Genomic DNA, 20,559 nt, shown 5'->3' with positions numbered 1-20,559 from the left:
GGCAGTGAACCTGGGCTGGGCGGCGGCTATAATGAATAACAGCAAACACAGGGGCATCTGCGTGGCTCAGCCAGTCGAGCATGGGCTCTTGATTTCTGGTCAGGTCCTGATCTCAGGGTCATCAGATCGAGCCCCCCATCCGGCTCGCGCTTCGCGGGGAGTCTTCCTGAGATTCTCTTTGTCCCTCCCCCTGCTCGTGCGCTCTCTCTCATTCCCTCTAAAATAAATAAATAAAATATTTAAAAAAATAATAGCAAAACACATAGAGGATTTTCTAAGTGTCCCAGACATCGGTCTGATACCCTGACACTTCACGGTCGTCTTAAACGCAGGTATGTGTACCTGTTTTCAAATGGGGACACTGAGGCACAGAGTGGCTAAGTAACCAATGAAACGCTAATCACGTTCCTTGTCCACGCAGAGAAACCCACCAAACCTCACCCGCGGGCAGCCCTAGCCCGACAACTTTACGCGCCGGCGTCTCCCAGAACCCCGGGGTGGGACCTCGTGGAGAAGGCCCCGCCCCGGATGGAGGAAGTCCCGCCCCCGGACTTCCGCTCCAGCCCTCGCTGGCCCTCCCTCACCTAGTAGGTACTCCCGGTCCGGATGGCGGAGAGCGGCGACCGCGGCGGGCACCAGGCGCCCTGCGGGTACGACAGCTACCGCTCGCCGCTTGCCTCCCGCTATGCCAGCCCGGAGATGTGCTTCGTGTTTAGTGACAGGTACAAATTCCGGACCTGGCGGCAGCTCTGGCTGTGGCTGGCGGAGGCCGAGCAGGTAACGGGGCCACGGGGATAGGGGCCGGGTTGGGAGAGGCGGGCCCGCTCGGCACGTGCGCGGCTTGGCGCCGGGCTTGGGCTTGGGCTTGGACATGGGCCTGGGCCTGGCCCCGGACCTGGCCCCTGGGGGCAGCTGCCCCGCTATTTTCGGCCGAGTATCCCTTTCCTGAGGAGCTGTGGCCCGAGGAAGGTCAGGGCAGGAGGCCCGGGAGCGACACCTGTTGCCTCCCTAGTTTAGACTCACGGAGGGTTAGAGACGCGGAGGCGGCGGCGAGAAGTGCACGCTGTGGTTTTAAGGATTTATCTTGGCCATTCCTGCAGGAATACTCCGCTGACCACGGACACTGAGCGCTCCTTACGTGCTTGTGTGCTGTTCTAATATCTTTACACATCTTTTCCCGTTTAACTCGTAAAGACTTCGCAAACTAGGTGGTGCTTTTTCCACATTGTATGTGGAAAGCCCCCATGATATGGGCGAAATCAAGCCTCAGTGATAGCCATGCGCGTTATTGGCTCCTAACCATTAATAGCGGAACCGGGGTGTTAACTTGGGTTCAGTGCAGAGCCTGAGCACTCAGCCACTTTGTCTTCCACGGTGCCTCGATCGAGTTAGGGACAGGAGTGTCACTACAAAATTCGTATTTCCTAGGCCGCTATTTCCCGTCCACTCGGCTGCGTTTTGCCTTTCTAAGGAGGGAGAATCGGGGTAGGGGATTTATTAGACAGGATTTCTGGTATCTTTTTTTAAGAGCTGCATACAAAGCTGTTCAGCTCAGCGCTTTCAGAAATAGCTCCAGAGGGGCCTTCCCAGAGGATTTGAAGGGAGCTGAAGGTGATCCAGAGAGCTATAAAGTTTCGGAGGAAAATGCCACAACAGGCAAGATGGCAGTGTCCTCTTAAAGGGTATCAGTAAACTTGGAAACAATCTGAGCGCGTTCCTGGGACCGAGGTATAGCGGAACTCCCCAAGCAGAAAACTCACTAGATTTTCCACTTCCCCTTCATTGTGCTCAAGAAAATTAAGTGACATAATAATAGACACATTTATCATGTCTACTGTGTGCCAGGCACTGTCTTAAGACCTTGTGTACTAATGGTTCATTAACCCTCAGAACAGTCCTGTATGCTAAGTACTGTTTTACAGATGTTTGACAGATGACAGAATGGAGACACAGAAAGACTTCATCAACTATCGGCTCAGATGACAGTAATGGGTAGAAAAGGACATTAATAGGGTGTTGTGATTTATCATGTATTGGCATGTACTCTTTTCTGTTTCATATGATACTCCATTATATAGATGAGGGTAGTGGCATTCAAAAACGCCAGGATCACCATAACTAGGAAATGTCTCCTAGCTGGAATTGAAATGTAGAGTCATCTGAATATGCATTCAGATTTCAGATTCAGATTACGCATTTCCTCTGCCGAGTCAGCGCATTGCCTGAAATGCATACACGATTGCTATAATCTGAGTTTGGAATATGTTAGGGTGTCGAAATTAGCATAAACTGCGCAGTAATTTTAGTAGCTAAGAAGAAAATTGAGTGAGAGATCGGGAGGAATGCAGAAAAGCAGGGGTTGGGGATGAGTTTCAACAAGATGACTTGCTTGGGGGCAGGAAGCAGTTCCGCCACACTGCCCCCTGCTGCTTTGCTTTGGGAGGAGACCTGAGATACCCTCTGTTGTCATAAAGCTTGGCCCCTATGGCTACCTGAGCTATGGAAATTTGGCTAGTGTGACTGAGGAACTGAATTTTTACTTTTTATTTTAATCAGCTTAAATGTAAATAGCCATATCTGGCAAGTAGCTACTGTCTTAAACAAGATAGGCCTTCGATGCACGAACCTCCCCAGGGTCAAGGCTTGGGAGTTTCAAGACAGGTTTGAATGAATTTCACCAGTCTGTGTATTTAGCACTTGACTCCAGGATTCTGAGCTGCCTCTGGGCTGCAAGCTATTTTTTGCCAGTCTGGTTTTTCCAGTGATGAATGAATGTAAGATGTTTATGCGTTTATTTTCTCAATAACTTCCTGTAGTGGTTTTCAGTTTTACTGAGTTTGCTGTATGTAATTTGTTGGCAAAACTACTTGCAACATTCTTAATTCTCATTTCTCTAAGTAAATCCATCTGGGTCAAATGTAAAGTTTTGGCCTGGATCCCTCACTTTGGGCACTTACAGGCCAAGCACTAAGGGGTAAGCAATAAAGACAACAAACTCTCCTCTTATGGAATATATATTCTAGGGGGAGGGACAGGCTAATGCGTTTGTAAAAGTGTCATGTGGTATTAAGTGCTGTAGATAAATTTAGGTTAAAGGGATAGTTGAATGACATGTAAAAAGGATGTTTCAGTTTGGACTTGGGAAAGACCTCTTTGAGGAGATGACATTTGAGCCCAAAGACCAAAACATGTGAGCCAGGCAGAGATATAAAGGCAGAAAGAACAAAGATCAGAATATATTGTTGCATATTTTGGCATTTACTTAGAATGTAATTTACATTATTTAAGAAAATCATGCCCTCGGGTGCCTGGGTGACTCAGTCAGTTAAGTGTCTGCCTTCTGCTCAGGTCAGGATCCCAGGGTCCTGGCTGGTTGGGGAGTCTGCTTCTCCCTATGCCTCCCACCCCCACTTGCTGGAGGGTGCAAGCTCTCTCTTTCTCTCTCTCAAAAATAAAAAAAATTTTTAAAAAGAAAAAAAAATCGTGCCCTCCAGGGAGTCTGGGTGGCTCGGTTGGTCAAGCATCCAACTCTTAGTTTTGGCTTGGTGGTGATCTCAGGGTAGTGGGATCAAGCCCTGCATGGTGCTTACCACTCCCGGCAGTCTGCTTGGGATTCTTTTTTTTTTTTTTTTTTTTTTTTAAGATTTTCTTTATTTATTTGACAGATCATAAGTAGGCAGAGAGGAGGCAGAGAGAAAGATGGAGAAGCAGGCTCCCCGCTGAGCAGAGAGCCTGATGCAGGGCTCAATCCCAGGACCCTGGGATCATGACCTGAGCTGTAGACAGTCTTAAACCCACTGGGCCACCCAGGTGCCCCTACGCTTGGGATTCTTTCTTCCTCTGACCCTCCCCGTGTGCATGCATGTTCCCCCCCATAAATAAATACAATCTTTTTTTTTTTTTTTTTTTTTAAAGATTTTATGTATTTGAAAGAGGGAGAGTGAGCGAGAGAGAGAGTGCCATGCCTGAGCATGAGCAGAGGGAGGGAGAGAAGCAGACTCCTCTGCTAAGCAGGGAGCCAAATGCGGTTCTTGATCCTAGGACTCTGATATCCTGACCTAAGCTGAAGGCAGTATCTTAACTGACTGAGCCACCCAGGTGCCCCATAAATAAATAAAATCTTGAAAAAAGAAAACATGCCCTCCTCCCCATGTACTTTTCGTTGCCCCAAATTTTATTTTTATTTTTTTCTAAAGATTTATTGATTTATTTTAGAGAGAGTATGTGCGAGGGAGGGAGAGGTAGGGGCTAAATGGAGAAGGAGACCAGCAGACACCCCCACTGACCAGGGAGTCTGTGGCAGGGCTCCCTCCCAAGACCTTGAGGTCATGACCTGAGCTGAAATCAAGAGCCCGCATGGCTCAACCAACTGAGCCACCCAGATCCCCACCCCAAATTTGAATTTAAGAATTGGGAGGTGGAGCGTAAATGCTAAGATGCACCATTTTTTTTTCTTGGTGTCACTTCAAGTTGTTGTGACATTTGAGGTTATTTATTTTGTTTTGCCTGTGCTGCAGACATTGGGTTTGCCTATCACAGATGAACAGATCCAGGAGATGAGGTCAAACCTGGACAACATCGACTTCAAGATGGCAGCTGAGGAGGAGAAGCAGTTGCGACATGATGTGATGGCTCATGTGCACACGTTTGGCCACTGCTGCCCAAAAGCTGCAGCCATAATTCATCTTGGCGCCACCTCCTGCTATGTTGGAGACAATACGGTAAGAGCCTCTGTTTTGTTTCCACTTAGGATTCAGTCTTCATAATGGATTTATGAATTTTATGTGATTTTTGTCTAATTTTAGGAAGTGATTCCATAGATCATTAGCTTTAGGGGTATCATAAACTCGGGAATTTTCTGCTTTTGTTATCTTTCCAGTCTAAACTATAAGCTCCTAATGACTTCCATAATGGAGGACTGGCAGATACAGTTTATGCATTGGTTGGCTGGACCCAAGTCATGGTCTTAGTGTTTTAGTGGCAAGGCAATTGTCCCGAGGGGGTTTCTTTCCAAAGTCCTTTATAACTCTTTGTTGTAACTTCTGCGGGGGGTGGGGGGGGAGGTTTGCATTAGGATTCTTTCACAAAACACTTAATTGGCAGAGGAGTTTATCGTCAAACATGAAAACGTAATACCACATTTTCTTAAGAGTTTACTAGGCCCTTGGCAGTGTTCTGACCACTTTATATGTCTTACTTCGTTTATTCTTCACAACCATAAGAGAGGTGCTTTTATCTCCATTTTTTGACGGCTTCTTGAGGTGTAGTTTACATACCATAAATTTCCCTATCTCAAATGTGCAGTTCAGTGAGTTTTAGTAAATTGTTACAGTTCAGCCTTCGCTAGAGTCCGGTTTTGTGGCACATCCATCACTCTAAGGAGTTCTTACGCCTGTTGGCAGTCAGTCCCCACTCCTTCTCTCCAGCCCAAACAACTGTCGACCTGATTTCTTTGTAGTTTTGCCTTTTCTGGTAATGTCCTATAAATGGAATCAGAATGTGTAGTCTTTTGGATCTGGCTTCATAATTCCTGTCTCTACGGATGAGGACACTTAGGTTGAAGAACTTGCCTAATACCACACCGCTAGAAAGGATACAAGCCCAGGGAGAATGGCTCCAAAGCTGTGCTCTGGATCACACTGTGCCGGGGAGACCAGAAGTTCCATTCCAGATACCCTTCCAAGTCAGAAAGAAGCCACTGATTTTTAAGTTGCCCCAAATACTTGTAGTCTCAAGTGGTACATAATTAAAGGCATCTGTTTGTAATTGGTGACTCAAGTAATGGAAGAACAACAATCCCTTCCCTTGGAATATACTTTTTTTTTTTTTTTAAAGATTTTATTTATTTATTTGTCAGACAGAGACCACAAGTATGCAGAGAGGCAGGCAGAGAGAGAGAGGAGGAAGCAGGCTCACTGCTGAGCAGAGAGCCTGATGCGGGGCTCGATCCCAGGACCCTGAGATCACGACCTGAGCCGAAGGCAGAGGCTTAACCCACTGAGCCACCCAGGCGCCCCTACTTTATTTTTTTAATTTTTTACATGTACCCAGTGTGTAGTTGGGCTCAGCAATTACTGTCTCATGTGAGTTGGCCTGAAATGCATCTCCTATTTCCCTCAAGGACAGCTTCAAATTTCCTAAACTTTGATCTAAACCGTGATATTCTGGTTCATGTCTTTTTGTTGCTGTTGTTGTTAGCAATGGTAGATGTGGACAAAGGAGGGGAAACTAATGGATTTTTCCCCCTGGAAGCTTCTCTGAGACTCAGGCGTTTCTCTTTGGGAGCTCGGTCACCCGGACATCTTCACAGTATCCAGGATGGAAGTTTGCCCCGTGACTGTTTTCCAGTCACTTTAGATACCGTGTGCACTGGCCTTTGGGGGGATAAGGTTTTTGTTCCTTGGAGATCACAGAAGTACTGCTCTCTAGGTTGATGTGCTTTTAAAACAGTAACCTGAAAAGAACAACTTCTGTTAGGATCTTCTGGCTTGCACCAAGGGTAGCTAATAGTGAGATGAGTGGCTACTTGAGAAGCCCAGATGTGAGGGCTAAAAGGGGTTATGGAATATTGTTTGGGCCAAGCTGTTTAATGTGAGACCACTGCATTTTCCTTTGCAGGACCTGATTATTCTTAGAAATGCATTTGACCTGCTTTTGCCAAAGGTAAGGAGTTGGTGTCAGTTTCCTGTCAGCCCTGGTTTCCCCAAGATAGGACACGGCAGCGCTTTCAAATAAATCAACACAATGTGAATATAAATAGGTTGTCTTTTACTCAGGCGAATGATCCTGTGTCAGATCTGTAGAACTAATTGTCTCTTTGGGTTAAAATGCTCTAAGCAAATGCTTTTTAAAACGTAGCTTTTATAAATAAATAAATAAGTAAATAAATAAATAAACAAACAAGCAAAACCAAACCAAGACATAGCCATTTAGGAGCGCCTGGGTGGCTCAGTGGGTTAAGCGTCTGCTTCAACTCAGGTCATGATCCCAGAGTCCTGGGATCAAACCCCCTGTGGGCTCCCTGCTCAGCTCGAGCCTGTTTCTCCAACTCTCTCTGTTGCTCCCCCTGATTATGTTCCCTCTTTCACTGTGTCTCTCTCTGTCAGATAAATAAAATCTTTAAAAAAAATGAAAATATGGGGCGCCTGGGTGGCTCAGAGGGTTAAGCCTCTGCCTTCAGCTCAGGTCATGGTCCCAGGGTCCTGGGATCGAGGCCCACATCGGGCTCTCTGCTCCGCGGGGAGCCTGCTTCCTCCTCTCTCACTCTGCCTGTGTCTCTGCCTACTTGTGATCTCTGTCTGTCAAATAAATGAATTAAAAAAATCTTAAAAAAAATTTAAAAAATGAAAATAAAACATAGCTTTTTTTTTTTTTAAAGATTTTATTCATTTATTTGACAGAGATCACAAGCAGGCAGAGAGGCAGGCAGAGAGAGAGGAGGAAGCAGGCTCCCCGCTGAGCAGAGAGCCCGATGCGGGGCTCGATCCCAGGACCCTGAGACCATGACCTGAGCTGAAGGCAGAGGCTTAACCCTCTGAGCCACCCAGGCGCCCCAAAACATAGCCTTTTAAATGAAGGAAGTTAACTACCTGCTTGTTGTTGGAATATGTGGGTCAGATTTGTGATTTTATCCTGTTTTTTCTGCATGAGCACATAAGTGATCTTTAAATTGTGCAGAAAAAGTTCATGACTCTAGGTAGTCAACTCAATTTTCAAATATTGGTTGCTTTGAACTCATGAAGGCACTTTGGGATACAAAGATGAAAAGATATGTCTCTGCCTTCCACAAGCTGGAGATCTAATTTATATTGTCTAAATTTATATTTATATTTCTATAATATAAATTTATATTGTCTAAAAGTTTAACTCCTGATTATATAACGAGCTCACAGTGAACTCATTCTTCTCTATATGGTCTTTCTTACAGCTTGCTAGAGTGATCTCTCGGCTTGCTGACTTTGCTAAGGAACGAGCTGATCTTCCCACCTTAGGTTTCACACATTTCCAGTAAGTGATATGATTACTTCTTGGGACTTGGGCTAGTTTATGTGCATTTGGCTTTCATTTCTTTCTTCAGTTTCCCTTCTCTGTGGAAGCCTGGAGGTGAAGAATCTCAAAACATAGTTTAGCAGATAACTTGGGATGCTTATGAGGAATGAACCTTGTCCCTACTGTAAAAGCTAGATTCTTACTTACTTACTTATTTATTTATTTATTTTTTAAGATTTTATTTATTTATTCGACAGAGATCACAAGAAGGCAGAGGCAGGCAGAGAGAGAGGAGAAAGCAGGCTCCCCGAGGAACAGAGAGCCCGATATGGGGCTCGATCCCAGGACCCCGGGATCATGACCCAAGCTGAAGGCAGAGGCTTCAACCCGCTGAGCCACCCAGGCACCCCAAAAGCTAGATTCTTAAGAGTTCACTGGGGGAACATTGGGAAATCTGGATCAAGAGCCGTAGAAAATATTCATGCTCCTTGATTTAGTAATTCCATTTTTAAGACTCTAGCCCAAAGAAGTAATCTAAATTATGCAAAAAGCCTTATGTACAAAGATCTCTGTTAAACAACATGCTGGTTTTGGTAGTAAGCATTGGAAATAATCTAAATTTCCAGAATAAGAGAATAATTAAGGTATAGTATGTAGTATATTCATAGGCTAGAATAATATGCAGCCATTAAAATGATGCTTGTAAGTCTAATATCATGGAAATATGCTTAGGTTAATGTTGTAGAATAAAGACAGCATATAAATTGTATAAAGATTGGAAGAAAATACACCAAGATATAAATCCTGATTTATCTCATTTGTGGCATAATAGGATAATTACATTTTCCCCTATATTTTGTTTTTTTAAAGTGTGCACATATTTTTATGATTATCAACTAAAATCCTTTTCAAAAGCAGAGAATGTCATTTTTGGAATGGTAGTAGCAAACTTCTAATGATGACATTCCAGTAGTGGCGTGTTAGCATTTGCTTACATTTTGGTGGGGTATCGAGTGGCAACAAGGGTATTATCTCTTATAACTTAGGAGAGGCTGTTGAGTTTAATCTTCTTGAAGTTCAGGTCTGCATTTCTCGGTAGCAGAAAGCTGAGGGAATTGTCATGAGGAGTCCGTGTGCAGTATGTGGGGTGGCCATGATGAATGTGGCCTTCCATCGGCTTCTGAGCTTTACCTGACTTGCAGCTCCTCTTCCGCTCCTGTGAGTAGTGGAGAGTGTCCGAGAACGCGTGCATCCCGGTATTCCTGTGCGCGGAGCGTAATGAGGGCACCTGCTGCCCCAGTTAGCAGCATTAGGCGCTCAGAAAAGTGCTGATGCGTCGGTATCACCTCAGCATAGGTCAGTTCCTGCACTTAAAATGCAGCAGCTCTGGGGCACCTGGCCGGCTCAGTCGAGCATGTGACTCTTGATCTCAGGGTTGTGAGTTCAAGCCCCATGTTGTACATGAAGCCTACTTAAAAAGATGGGGGGGGGCGGGTGCCTGAGTGGCCCAGTGGGTTAAAGCCTCTGCCTTCAGCTCAGGTCATGATCTCAGGGTCCTGGGATCGAGCCCCACATCGGGCTCTCTGCTCAGTGGGGAGCCTGCTTCCCCCTTTTCTCTCTGCCTGCCTCTCTGCCAACTTGTGATCTCTGTCTGTCAAATAAATACATAAAAAATCTTAAAAAAAAAAAAAAGTAGTGGGGTGCCTGGGTGGCTCAGTCAGTTAAGCGGCTGACTTGGTTTTGGCTTAGGTCATGATATCAGGGTCCTGGGAGCCAGCCCTGCATTGGGCTCCCTGCTCTCTCTTCCCTTCCCCTCAAATAAATAAATTTTTAAAAAGGGGGGAAAGGGAAGCAGCTTTATTTTTTTATTTTTTATTTTTTTTAAGATTTTATTTATTTATTTGACAGAGATCACAAGTAGGCAGAGAGGCAGGCAGAGAGAGAGGAGGAAGCAGGCTCCCTGCTGAGCAGAGAACCTGATGCAAGCCTCGATCCCAGGACCCTGGGATCATGACCTGAGCCGAAAGCAGAGGCTTTAACCCACTGAGCCACCCAGGTGCCCCAGGAAGCAGCTTTATTGAGATAAAATTCACCCTTTTTAAGTCTGCAACTAATGATAGGGTTTTTTTTTTTTTTTTTTTTTTTTTTTAAGATTTATTGATTTTAGAGAAAGAGCATGAGCCAGGGGAGGTGCAGAGGGAGTGGGAGAGACATTCTCAAACAGACTCCCTGCTGAGCACAGAGCCTGATGCAGGGCTTAATCCCATGACCTGAGATCACGACCTGAGCCGAAATCAAGAGTCGGAAGCCCGACTGATGGAGTCGCCCAGGTGCCCGTAATGCATGTTTTTTAGTATATTTACAGAATTACATAGTCACCAGTACATAATTTCAGAATATTTCCATCACCTCTCAAAAAAACCCATACCCACTTACCAGTCATTCCTATTACCCCCTTTAGCTATCCCCTGGCAGTCACGATCTATTTTTCTGTCTATGGATCTGCTGCTTCTGGATGTTTTATTTAAATAGAGTCACGAAGTATTCCTCTTATTATGACTGGCTTTGTTCGCTTAATGTTTTCAGGGCTCATCCGTATCATAGCATGTAGAGGGCTTCGTCTCTCTTTGTAGCTGAAGTGGTAGCTATACCAGATTTTGTTTTCCATTCTTCCATTGATAGACATTTGAGTTGTTTCTACTTTGTGGCTGTTATATGCAATGCTGCCATGAACAGATCCAAGCAAAGCCATCCGTTTATATCTTTCCTTGTAGCAGTAATCTGCTAGCGAGAGTTAGCTAGAAAACACCGTGAGATTAATGGGGGACATACTGTGGCTCATGGTATGCCTTCATGGTGCGAGCTGTTCATGTCATTAGCCTGATGGAAGCGAAAATCCATCTGGGATGAGCTAGACCATCTATTAGAACTCCAACCTTACTGTAGTATATTCATACTTACATTTTACATTCAGAAACAGACCTGCAGTAGATTGATTTAGACTTAGGACAGGGAGCAAAGCCCTCGTGTGTTACATTAGAATCCGTTGGTTATATCTGTTTTGGGGCTGTTCTCCACAGCTTGGCTAGCTCCTCCTCAGACCTTGTCTCACAGGTCTTCCTTTGTTGACAGTCTGGAGTAGCATTCTCCAATGTCCTCATTATTTTATGTTTTCACATTTTTTTTTTTTTTTTTAAGATTCCATTTATTTATTTGACAGAGATCACAAGTAGACAGAGAGGCAGGCAGAGAGAAAGAGGGAAGCAGGCTCCCTGATGAGCAGAGAGCCCGATGCGGGACTCGATCCCAGGATCCCGAGATCATGACCCGAGCTGAAGGCAGTGGCTTAACCCACTGAGCCACCCAGGCGCCCTGTTTTCACATTTCTGACCAAAAATCAGTAGTTACTTTGTTTGCTTGTTTATACCACTGTGTGAGCTCCATTGGACAGGAACCTTCTCTGTGTCGTTTGCTGTGTTTTCAAAACCAAGAACACATTGGATATTTGGCAAGTGTTTGTTACGTGAGTGTATTTGACTTGCCAAAGTCTGGGAACAAACAAAACAGACATTGCGCCTGCCCTTCCATTGCCTCTTGATGATAAAGAACTATGTTAGAAGACCTTTAGTTATATAATCATTGAATATTTATAAATGACATTGAATTTCCTTAACCTTATTTACTCAAAACTCTTAGCTCTGGTTTTGTCTACACCATTTTCTCTATCTCTTACTTTAATTCTTACCCTTTCCAGGGATGGCAATAATTGTTCAAAAAAGGAATGCAGCTTTTTTTTTTTTTTTAATTTATTTATCAGAGAGAGAGAGAGGGAGAGAGAGTGAACACAGGCAGACAGAATGGCAGGCAGAGGCAGAGGGAGAAGCAGGCTCCCTGCCGAGTAAGGAGCCCGATGTGGGACTCTATCCCAGAACGCTGGGATCATGACCTGAGCCGAAGGCAGCTGCTTAACCAACTGAGCCACCCAGGTGTCCCAGGAATGCAGCTTTTATGAAGTAAGTCCTTGGTTTGAGACTTCTGTGTGTCCTTCTTGGGTCATTTTCAGGCCTGCTCAGCTGACCACAGTTGGGAAACGTTGCTGTCTTTGGATTCAGGACCTTTGCATGGATCTCCAGAACTTGAAGCGGGTCCGAGATGACCTGCGCTTTCGGGGCGTGAAGGGCACCACTGGCACTCAGGCCAGCTTCCTGCAGCTCTTCGAGGGAGATGACCAGAAGGTATTCTGAGAGCAACTGGGGGACACGGAAACTCAGTGGTGAGAACACCAGAAACAAAGCTGACCTCCAGGATGAGAGGAGGATTGATCTTGGGATGAGTGGAGTCTTTGGACCAGAAGGAGTACCAAGGGTTGAAACCTGGGCAGGATGTTGAGATGTTCTCATACTGGTCACACCTGGATTTCTACAGGGAGGTCTTTTTCTTCCAAGGTAGAGCAGCTTGACAAGATGGTGACAGAAAAGGCAGGATTTAAAAGGTAGGTAAATGGGAAAAGTGTTGGCTTCCCTATTCCCTGTTAAGTGATAAAAGCCCTGTGTTCAGTGTACCTCTTGATTTGACCCTAACTTTTTCTTCCTTTGTTCTTCTGCCCATTTCCTTTTATCTCTGGCCTGGGTTTTTATTTTCTTACAGTCTAGATTCTACTTTTTTACAGTCTATAAGGAAAAAGGAAAGTGTTTACTTCTGAGATTTTTAGAATAGTCTCACCCACATCGAGGTCCTCCCGTGGGTTCATCTAAATCTGACCATTTCCACTGAGGGCCACCAGGCTTCACCATGGCTGCTTGTTCCACGCATTTCCATCAGGTCATGACGAGACACGGGTACCCCAGGCCCACACTTCCTTCTTGGGCCTGGGTGTTAGGAAAAAGGGTGGAAGAACAGTTTGTTTCAGAAGCGGATTATCAGTGAGGTCATGGGGGCTCAGTAGGACTTCGTATACCAGTGAGACCAAGCATTTGCTTAAGGTCTGTTTTTGCTCATTTGTTTGACATGGTCACATTTTGAAAAAACTTTTTTTTCCCAGATTTTATTTGTAAGTAACCTCCACACCCAGTGTGGGACGCGAAAAACAACCCTGAGATCAATAGTTGCATGCTTCACCAACTGAGCCGGCCAGGTGCCCCTGAAATATTTCACTTATGATTCTTTTCCATTTATTTCTAGGGCTTTCATCATCACAGGGCAGACCTACACACGGAAACTGGATATTGAGGTGCTGTCCGTGCTGGCTAGCTTGGGGGCATCTGTGCACAAGGTGAGTGGTAGAGGCAGTTTGTGGGAGAGGGGCTGAGAGCTTTGCACACTGCAGAGAGATGGAATTTGCCTCAGACTTCTATCTAGACTTCTCTCTCAAGAGATGTCAAACTTCATTTTCACTATCTGGGGTCTATAGGTGACAGCTCTTAAAATAAGTGTGTTAAAAGACAGGACTAGCTCCAGCGTTCTCATTAAAGCTCATCTTGCCTTGTCTGTCCTTGCTGTTCTTCAGCAATGTTCCACACCGTGTTTCCATGCTCCCTTCCTTGTCATCCCTGCTCTTCAGGAGCCAGAAGGAGTCTGAGCGAGATATTCTCCAGGAGCTCTTGGAGAGGATGTGCTCACCTCCTTCATCAGTCTAGCCCATGCTCCCAGAGTCCTGCGCACCAGCAGTGTGGGACGATGCCTGTGGCCCTTTCCCCCCCCCAGATTTGTACCGACATAAGACTCCTGGCAAACCTCAAGGAGATGGAGGAACCCTTTGAAAAACAGCAGATTGGTGAGTGTTCTGGGAAGATGTGGGAGCGCTGCAGAGATGCTGGGAGACTGGTGGGCATGTGTTAATAGCTCACCCAGCAGTGTGCTCGGGCACCCACTGTCCTCTGAAGTCTCTGCATTTGCTTCACCTTGTATGTGGCAGGCTCAAGTGCGATGCCATACAAGCGGAACCCTATGCGCTCAGAGCGGTGCTGCAGCCTCGCCCGTCACCTGATGACCCTTATCATGGACCCGCTGCAGACGGCATCTGTGCAGTGGTTTGAGCGCACACTGGATGATAGTGCCAATCGGTCAGTAGAAGGGGGGTGCTGTGTACAGCAAGTTGGGGGGAGAACCAGCAGAGGAGCCTGAAGGATGTTTTGAACATCTGTGCATTTTCTCCCTGTCACCACAGAGCCTGGAGGGGTCTTCTTGTCGTCATAGAGCCTGGAGACGTCTCCTTGTCCCCACAGATCCTGGAAGGGTCTAGCAGGGAGGCAAGAATATAGAACAGTGTGATGCATGTCAGGATCAGTGTGTGTATATGAGATAATCTCTGTGGGAGCCAAGATGGGGGAGTAGAGGAGGGTAGGGGAGAGGGGGTAGAGGAATCAGGGAAGGCTTCACAGAGGAGGTGATGCTCTAAGACTCAAGAAATAACAGACTTTTTTTTTTTTTTAAGAGTTTATTTATTTATTTGACAGAGAGAGATCACAAGTAGGCAGAGAGGCAGGCAGAGGGGTGGGGAAGCAGGCTCCCCGCTGAGCAGAGAGCCTGAAGCGGGGCTCTATCCCCAGACCCTGAGATCATGACCTGAGCCAAAAGCAGAGGCTTTAACCCATTGAGCCACCCAGGTGCCCCTAGATTTTTTTTTTTTTTTGAGATTTTATTTATTTATGTATTGAGAGAAAGCAAGAGAGCACAAGCAGATGGAGGGGCAGAGGGAGAAGCAGGCTCCCTGCTGAGCAAGGGTCCGACTCCAGGCTCCATCCCAGGACCCTGGGATCATGACCTGAGCCAAAGGCAGACACTTAAACAACTGAGGCAGTCAGGCGCCCCATAATGTACTTTTTTAAAGTAGTTTCACATTACTCTGGTTTGCTTGCATTGTAGTAGGATCTGAAAAAAAAATACATAGTTAAAGCTAACTCTCTGGGATCTTTGTGTAATCCAGGGAATAAGACATTGATGGAAATAAAACGTGTGAACTCATTCAGAAGTCAGCCGTTGCATATCTCTCACCAGGGTGTGACCTAATCAGATGTGCCCACTAAAGCACCCTATAACAGTTTGGAGAATCGGATGTAAGGGGACATGGATCTGGTCAGAACACATTAGGAGGCTACTTTAAAAAAATCCACGTGCACACTGGCACAGTGGCTATGCGATCAGAGAGGAAGGGTATGGGTCTAAAATCGGGGGCAGATTGGCCGACCTTGGTGGTGGAGGAGTGAGAATTAACATGATGTGGTGCTAGTGCCATTTACTGAGCAGGAGCCACAGGGAGCAGAAGAGTGGGTGTGACATGTGAGCAGGAAGCAGTGGAAAAGTGGCTGAGTGCGGTTCATTGTTTGAGGTGCCTACCGATCCACCAGGCGGAGCTCTCCAGTGGGGTGTCAGGTCTGCCACGGAAGCAGGTGGCCTGGACAAAGGGGTGATAGATTGTGGGGTCACCAGGATATGGGGGTAGCTGAAGTCATGAGATTAAAGGAAGTTGTCCAAGTAGTACATGTGGCGTGACAAGTCAGTGAGGCAGCTTCTTGGGACACACCCTACACGTCACTCAAATTGGTATTTGTTTAAAGAAATAACTGAATGGGCTGTTTGTTTTCCAGACGTATCTGTTTGGCCGAGGCATTTCTCACTGCAGATACGATACTGAATACACTGCAGAACATTTCTGAAGGGCTGGTGGTGTACCCTAAAGTAAGAGGCCTCCATCGAACAGCAAAATGTTGGGGGTGGGGGTTGACGTGGGAGGGGGAGTGTCATCTCTTCCTGCTCTGGAGTGAATCTGTTTGGGGAGCTGCATCCCTGTCCAACCTGAGCACATGAAGGTTATGACGTAAGCTCTAGAGAACTAACACAGACACGTTATAGAAGAGAGAAAAGGAACTCCTTTGGCTTATACTCTTCATGAGCATGAATCATCAGCTGTGGCGTGACTGGCAGAGCAGACAATTTCCTTTGCCCATTTTTAAGTACCTGAGGCAGATGGGTTCATTTCCATTACATACTTGGCTCTTCAGGTCGGGCATAGAAATTTCAACAAAGTTCCAGTTTCAGAGATCTTTCCAGTGAAGCAATTTTTAAAAATTTATTTAAATCAGTATTCGTTTTTTATTTTTTATTATTTTTATTTTACTTTATTTTTTAAAAGATTTTATTTATTTATTTGTCAGAGAGAGAGAGAGATCACAGGTAGGCAGAGAGGCAGGCAGAGACAGAGGGAGAAGCAGGTTCCCTGCCGAGCAAGGAACCCGATATGGGACTCGATCCCAGGACGCTGGGATCATGACCTGAGCCGAAGGCAGACGCTTAACCATCTGAGCCACCCAGGCGTCCCAGTATTCGTTTTTTATTTATTTATTTATTTTTTATTATTTATTTATTTATTTATTTATTTTAAAGATTTTATTTATTTATTTGACAGACAGAGATCACAAGTAGGCAGAGACGCAGGCAGAGATAGAGGAGGAAGCAGGCTCCCTGCTGGGCAGAGCCTGATGTGGGGCTCGATCCCAGGACACTGGGATCATGACCTGAGCCAAAGGCAGAGGCTTTAACCCACTGAGCCACCCAGGCGTCCCAGTATTCGTTTTTTAAATCAGAACAATACTTTAAGGAGGGTAGCAGGGATGGGAAGGATGGGGTGGCTGGGCGATGGACATTGGGGAGGGTATGTGCAGTGAGCGCTGTGAGCTGTGTAACACTGATGAATCACAGACCTGTACTCCTGAAACAAATAATACACTATATGTAAATAAATAATAATAATACCTTGGATTAGAAAGAAAACTGAAAAATACACTGTTAATGAAAACGATCCATTCTACTCTCTGTCTTTACAAATACGATAGTTTGTGTCCTTGTGTGCGTTTTGCTGGTCACTTGGATCTCTTACTGCGTGTGTGTGACTTCGTAACCTTGAGCCACCTTAGGCCTGCATTCGTTCTTCTAGGTAATTGAACGACGCATTCGGCAAGAGCTGCCTTTCATGGCCACAGAGAACATCATCATGGCCATGGTGAAAGCTGGGGGTAACCGCCAGGTTCGTTGATCCCTCATGGTCCTGGATGAGTGGAAAGTGCACCTTTAGTGCTGTTCTCCTCCCTTAAGGAGAATGAAAACATTTCTGTCTTCACCCTCAGTCATGGTAGTGGTACAGAGCAATAACCGTATTCTGCCATAGAACAGGCTTGTCTCTAGAGAGTGATTGTGGGGAACTTGGGTTGTTAAAAGTGAATCACTTAGTCACCTATAGAAAAGGTCCATTCCTAGCGAAGGAATTAGGTCTGAATTTCCAAACAGGAAATGGTGGGGAGTGGGCAGGACAGAAGAGCACACGGTTCGTGAGGCTTTAGAGGAGGGAGTGCAAGTTGGGCATTTACTTCAGGTTCAGCCTAGGATAAGGTCAGAGGGTCAAGATCTTGGAGTCAGACTGTGAGGGGAACCACCTCAGCCTAGAAGGGCTTTGTGTACCAGCCACAGACAGCATGGATGTGATGTTGGATGACTTCTTAAGATGTTCAGATGCCCTCTTAGTAAATAAGCCAACAGTACCTCACTGTCTTCCCAGGATTGCCATGAGAAAATCAGAGTGCTTTCCCAGCAGGCAGCTGCTGTGGTCAAGCAGGAAGGGGGTGACAATGACCTCATAGAGCGAATCCAGGCCGATGCCTACTTCAGTCCCATTCACTCCCAGTTGGAGCATCTACTGGATCCTTCTTCGTTTACAGGTCGTGCATCCCAACAGGTAAGCACCAGAACACTTCCATAGCACTGTAAGCCTCCCCAAATGCCCTCTTTTTAAAAATTTTTATTTTTTAATTTTTTTTGAAAGAGCCTGTGCAAGTGGGGGCTAGGGCGCTGGGGGAGGGGCAGAGGAAGAGGGAGAGTCTTAGACTCCACACCCAGCATGAAGCCCAATACAGGGCGTGATGTCATGACCCTGAGATCATGATCTGAACTCAAATCAAGAGTTGGATGCTTAACCAAGCCATCCACCTGCCCCCAAAATGCCCTCTTTTTACACTGCTGGGCTACAGAACCTAGAATACTGTCTTCAATGTTTCTACTTTTATAAGAGGTATGATGAAAATGAGGCTAGTCAGAAAGCATTCAGAGCAAGGCTAATGTGATGATTTGGTTGTTTTGAGCTATCTTAAGTATTTCTCCCTGTGATTTCTCTGAATTTTGGTCTGGAGCATGTGGTATAATGGACAAAGATTGGGTTTTAACCTCAGGCAGATCTGTCAGGTTCGTTCCTGACTTCTGGCTTTCATTGGCCGACAGGATAAGAATACATATCTCACAGGCTGGTGGTTACATGGATTAAAAGACCTAGCACAGTGCTTAGTGCATAGTAAGTATTCAGTAAATGTCATTTTCCCTCTTGGTCTTTTAGAGACTACAAGAGCTAATTCAAAAAGATGTACGAGTGCAGGCTAGCTGCTCATTATGCATTCAGATACTATGCTTCATTCCAGGGGACAAAACTTGGTGGGGAAGTCTTATAAAGATGTCATAACACCAAGGAGTGCCTACAGGATTTGTGGGAAGCACATTCTTTGGGATCACAAAGGAGGAATAGAACAGCTCTAAAATAGGAGAGGTCCGGAAAGGCTTCCTGGAAGACTTGACATCTGAGTTGAATCTTAGGGACAAGTAGGAACTGGCATACGACATAGTTCAGCATGGGAGAGAAACTACAATCATTTGAGTGTTGCTGGAGCACCAAGTGCCCAGAAATAGTTACAGGCTTTCAAGTTGAAACACAGACTGGAGGCAGGAGAGCAGCAAGGAAGCTGCCAGAGGCGGCCACACAGTACATGATGAGGGCGTTGAGCCAAGGTGGTGGTAGATACAGATAAGGGGAGAGATTGCAGGGCCGGTTAGGAAGTTAGTCACTTGGCAGCCGGTTGAATGAGGAGGAAAGAAGCAGTGATGATTTTAGCTTGGGGAACTGGGTGGGCAATGGGGAGAGCAACGGAAAGAGCAGGCTGGGCTGCTTTGTGGGGAAGCACATGGGGGCAGGGTGGGTTGAGCTGCCTCAGTCTAGGGCCAGATTCCTGACAGGTGGTTGAGAAAAATGGAAGTTCACTGGTGGAGTAAGAGCTTTGTCAAATTATTTCTCGGTGATATAAACGGACATTGAAAAAAGCGTTATCAAATTTACATCTTGACATTTTCTTTTGTCTTACATTTGCTTTCCTTTTTGGCAGGTGCAGAGATTCTTAGAAGAGGAGGTATATCCCCTGCTGAAACCATATGAAAGTGTAATGAAGGTGAAAGCAGAATTATGTCTGTAGCATTGGAAAAAATTAAACAAGAAGTCGTTGGCTTCATTAACTTTTATTGCCGAGTCTTGGAAAATGTTATTCTTTTTTTTTTTTTTTTTTTTTTTTTGTCACCTTAAATTGATACGGCGCTTTTTTCTTTGCATGGTGCCTTCAAATTCTCAAGGTTTACAAAGCAGAAATAAATCATGTTGGGGCGCCTGGGTGGCTCAGCCGGTTATGCTGACTCTTGTTGATTTCGGCTCAGGTCGTGATCTCAGGGTTGTGGGATCGAGCCCCATGTGAGGCTCAGCGCTGGGTGTGGAGCCTGCTTAAGATTCTCCTTCTCCCTCAGCGCCCCCCTCCTCTCCCTGCTTTCCCTCGCTCTTAAAAAAAAAATTATGTTGAATTGGACTCTCGTTTTCTACAGCAGCACAGCTTGTAGTTCGCCCTGTTCTTTCAGGCATGTAGTCCAGCTAGCCTAGTCTGTTTCACATGCTCACTGGATCATGAGCGAGTAAGCAAACTCCTGGTCCTCTCTTCTGAAGGTAAGTTTGATCTGCGTCTAGCAAAGTAACCTGGACCCTGATTCAGTATGGTTGGATACCTTTGGTATCTGGTTACGTTTTGCCAGAATATGTAATGAAAGTCAGAGGTACAGTGAATTTTCAGGTTTACTCACCTGACGTTGTACCCAGGCCGACTTCATCTTTTGGTAAAACTTATGTATCAGAGAAATGCTAATTGGGTCTATTGATTTCATCAGGGCTTTCGACAGTCTTTAATCCTGGTTATACAGATCAATAGGTGATTGAACCAGCTGTAGCCAAAGATCGTTAGGAACTGCCCTGCACCTAGAAGGGGAGCACTGGTATTAGTCCGCAAAGCTCCATCCTCAGCCCTGTCCAATTCCACATAATGGTTTCAGCATAGATGAAAATGAAGAAAGTATATTTATCAGATTTGCAGGTAATACAAAATTAGGACAGTTAACCAATACATGTATTTGGTAAGATAACTAAAATTTATCTAACCTGAAATAGATTGAAATGATGTTGCCAAAATTAAGAAGAAAAAATTAAGATAAATGTAAATAAATTTGGCTTAAACTTCATTGTAGTCTTACTGTTCTATACCTACGGCATTATGTTCTAGTTTTTTTGTTTTTAACATACAATGTATTATTTGTTTCGGGGGTACAGGTCTATGATTCATCAGTCTTACACAATTCACAGCACTCAGCACAGCACGTACCCTCCCCAGTGTCCATCACCCAGCCACCCCATCCCTCCCACCCCCCTCCCCTCCAGCAACTCTCAAT

The 20,559-nt window shown here is 45.4% G+C and overlaps 1 protein-coding gene across 2 annotated transcripts; it reads left to right on the top strand.

Annotated features, from left to right (window-relative positions):
• Positions 1-565: 565 nt before the first annotated feature.
• On the top strand, positions 566-19,317 carry ADSL (adenylosuccinate lyase). 2 transcript variants are annotated; one of them, XM_032882940.1, is made up of 14 exons: positions 699-777; positions 1,529-1,728; positions 4,518-4,721; positions 6,619-6,663; positions 7,928-8,007; positions 12,053-12,224; positions 12,435-12,481; positions 13,171-13,261; positions 13,693-13,762; positions 13,904-14,051; positions 15,576-15,666; positions 16,922-17,011; positions 17,540-17,716; positions 19,185-19,317. In XM_032882940.1, the coding sequence occupies exons 3-14, from the start codon at positions 4,557-4,559 to the stop codon at positions 19,269-19,271; spliced, it is 1,263 nt and encodes a 420-aa protein (XP_032738831.1). In that variant the 5' UTR covers positions 699-777; positions 1,529-1,728; positions 4,518-4,556; the 3' UTR covers positions 19,272-19,317. The 2 variants fall into 2 exon arrangements, with proteins under 2 accessions (XP_032738830.1, XP_032738831.1); XM_032882939.1 differs by lacking the exon at positions 1,529-1,728 and having other exon boundaries at positions 566-777.
• The last annotated feature ends 1,242 nt before the right edge of the window (positions 19,318-20,559 follow it).

Source organism: Lontra canadensis, unplaced genomic scaffold (genome assembly GCF_010015895.1).
Source record: "Lontra canadensis isolate GAN:19392208 unplaced genomic scaffold, GSC_riverotter_1.0 scaffold84, whole genome shotgun sequence".
NCBI classification, from domain to species: Eukaryota; Metazoa; Chordata; class Mammalia; order Carnivora; family Mustelidae; genus Lontra; species Lontra canadensis.
The sequence above is the reverse complement of the archived record's forward strand: the minus strand, read 5'-3'. Positions and strand labels throughout refer to the sequence as shown.

Bases quoted from the DNA above. Each gene is read 5' to 3' on its own strand.
- ADSL (XM_032882939.1), top strand. From the start codon at position 607: ATGGCGGAGAGCGGCGACCGCGGCGGGCACCAGGCGCCCTGCGGGTAC. The intron at 14,052-15,575 runs GTCAGTAGAAGG...TTTGTTTTCCAG, and splicing joins CTGGATGATAGTGCCAATCG to ACGTATCTGTTTGGCCGAGG. The intron at 15,667-16,921 runs GTAAGAGGCCTC...TCGTTCTTCTAG, and splicing joins GGCTGGTGGTGTACCCTAAA to GTAATTGAACGACGCATTCG.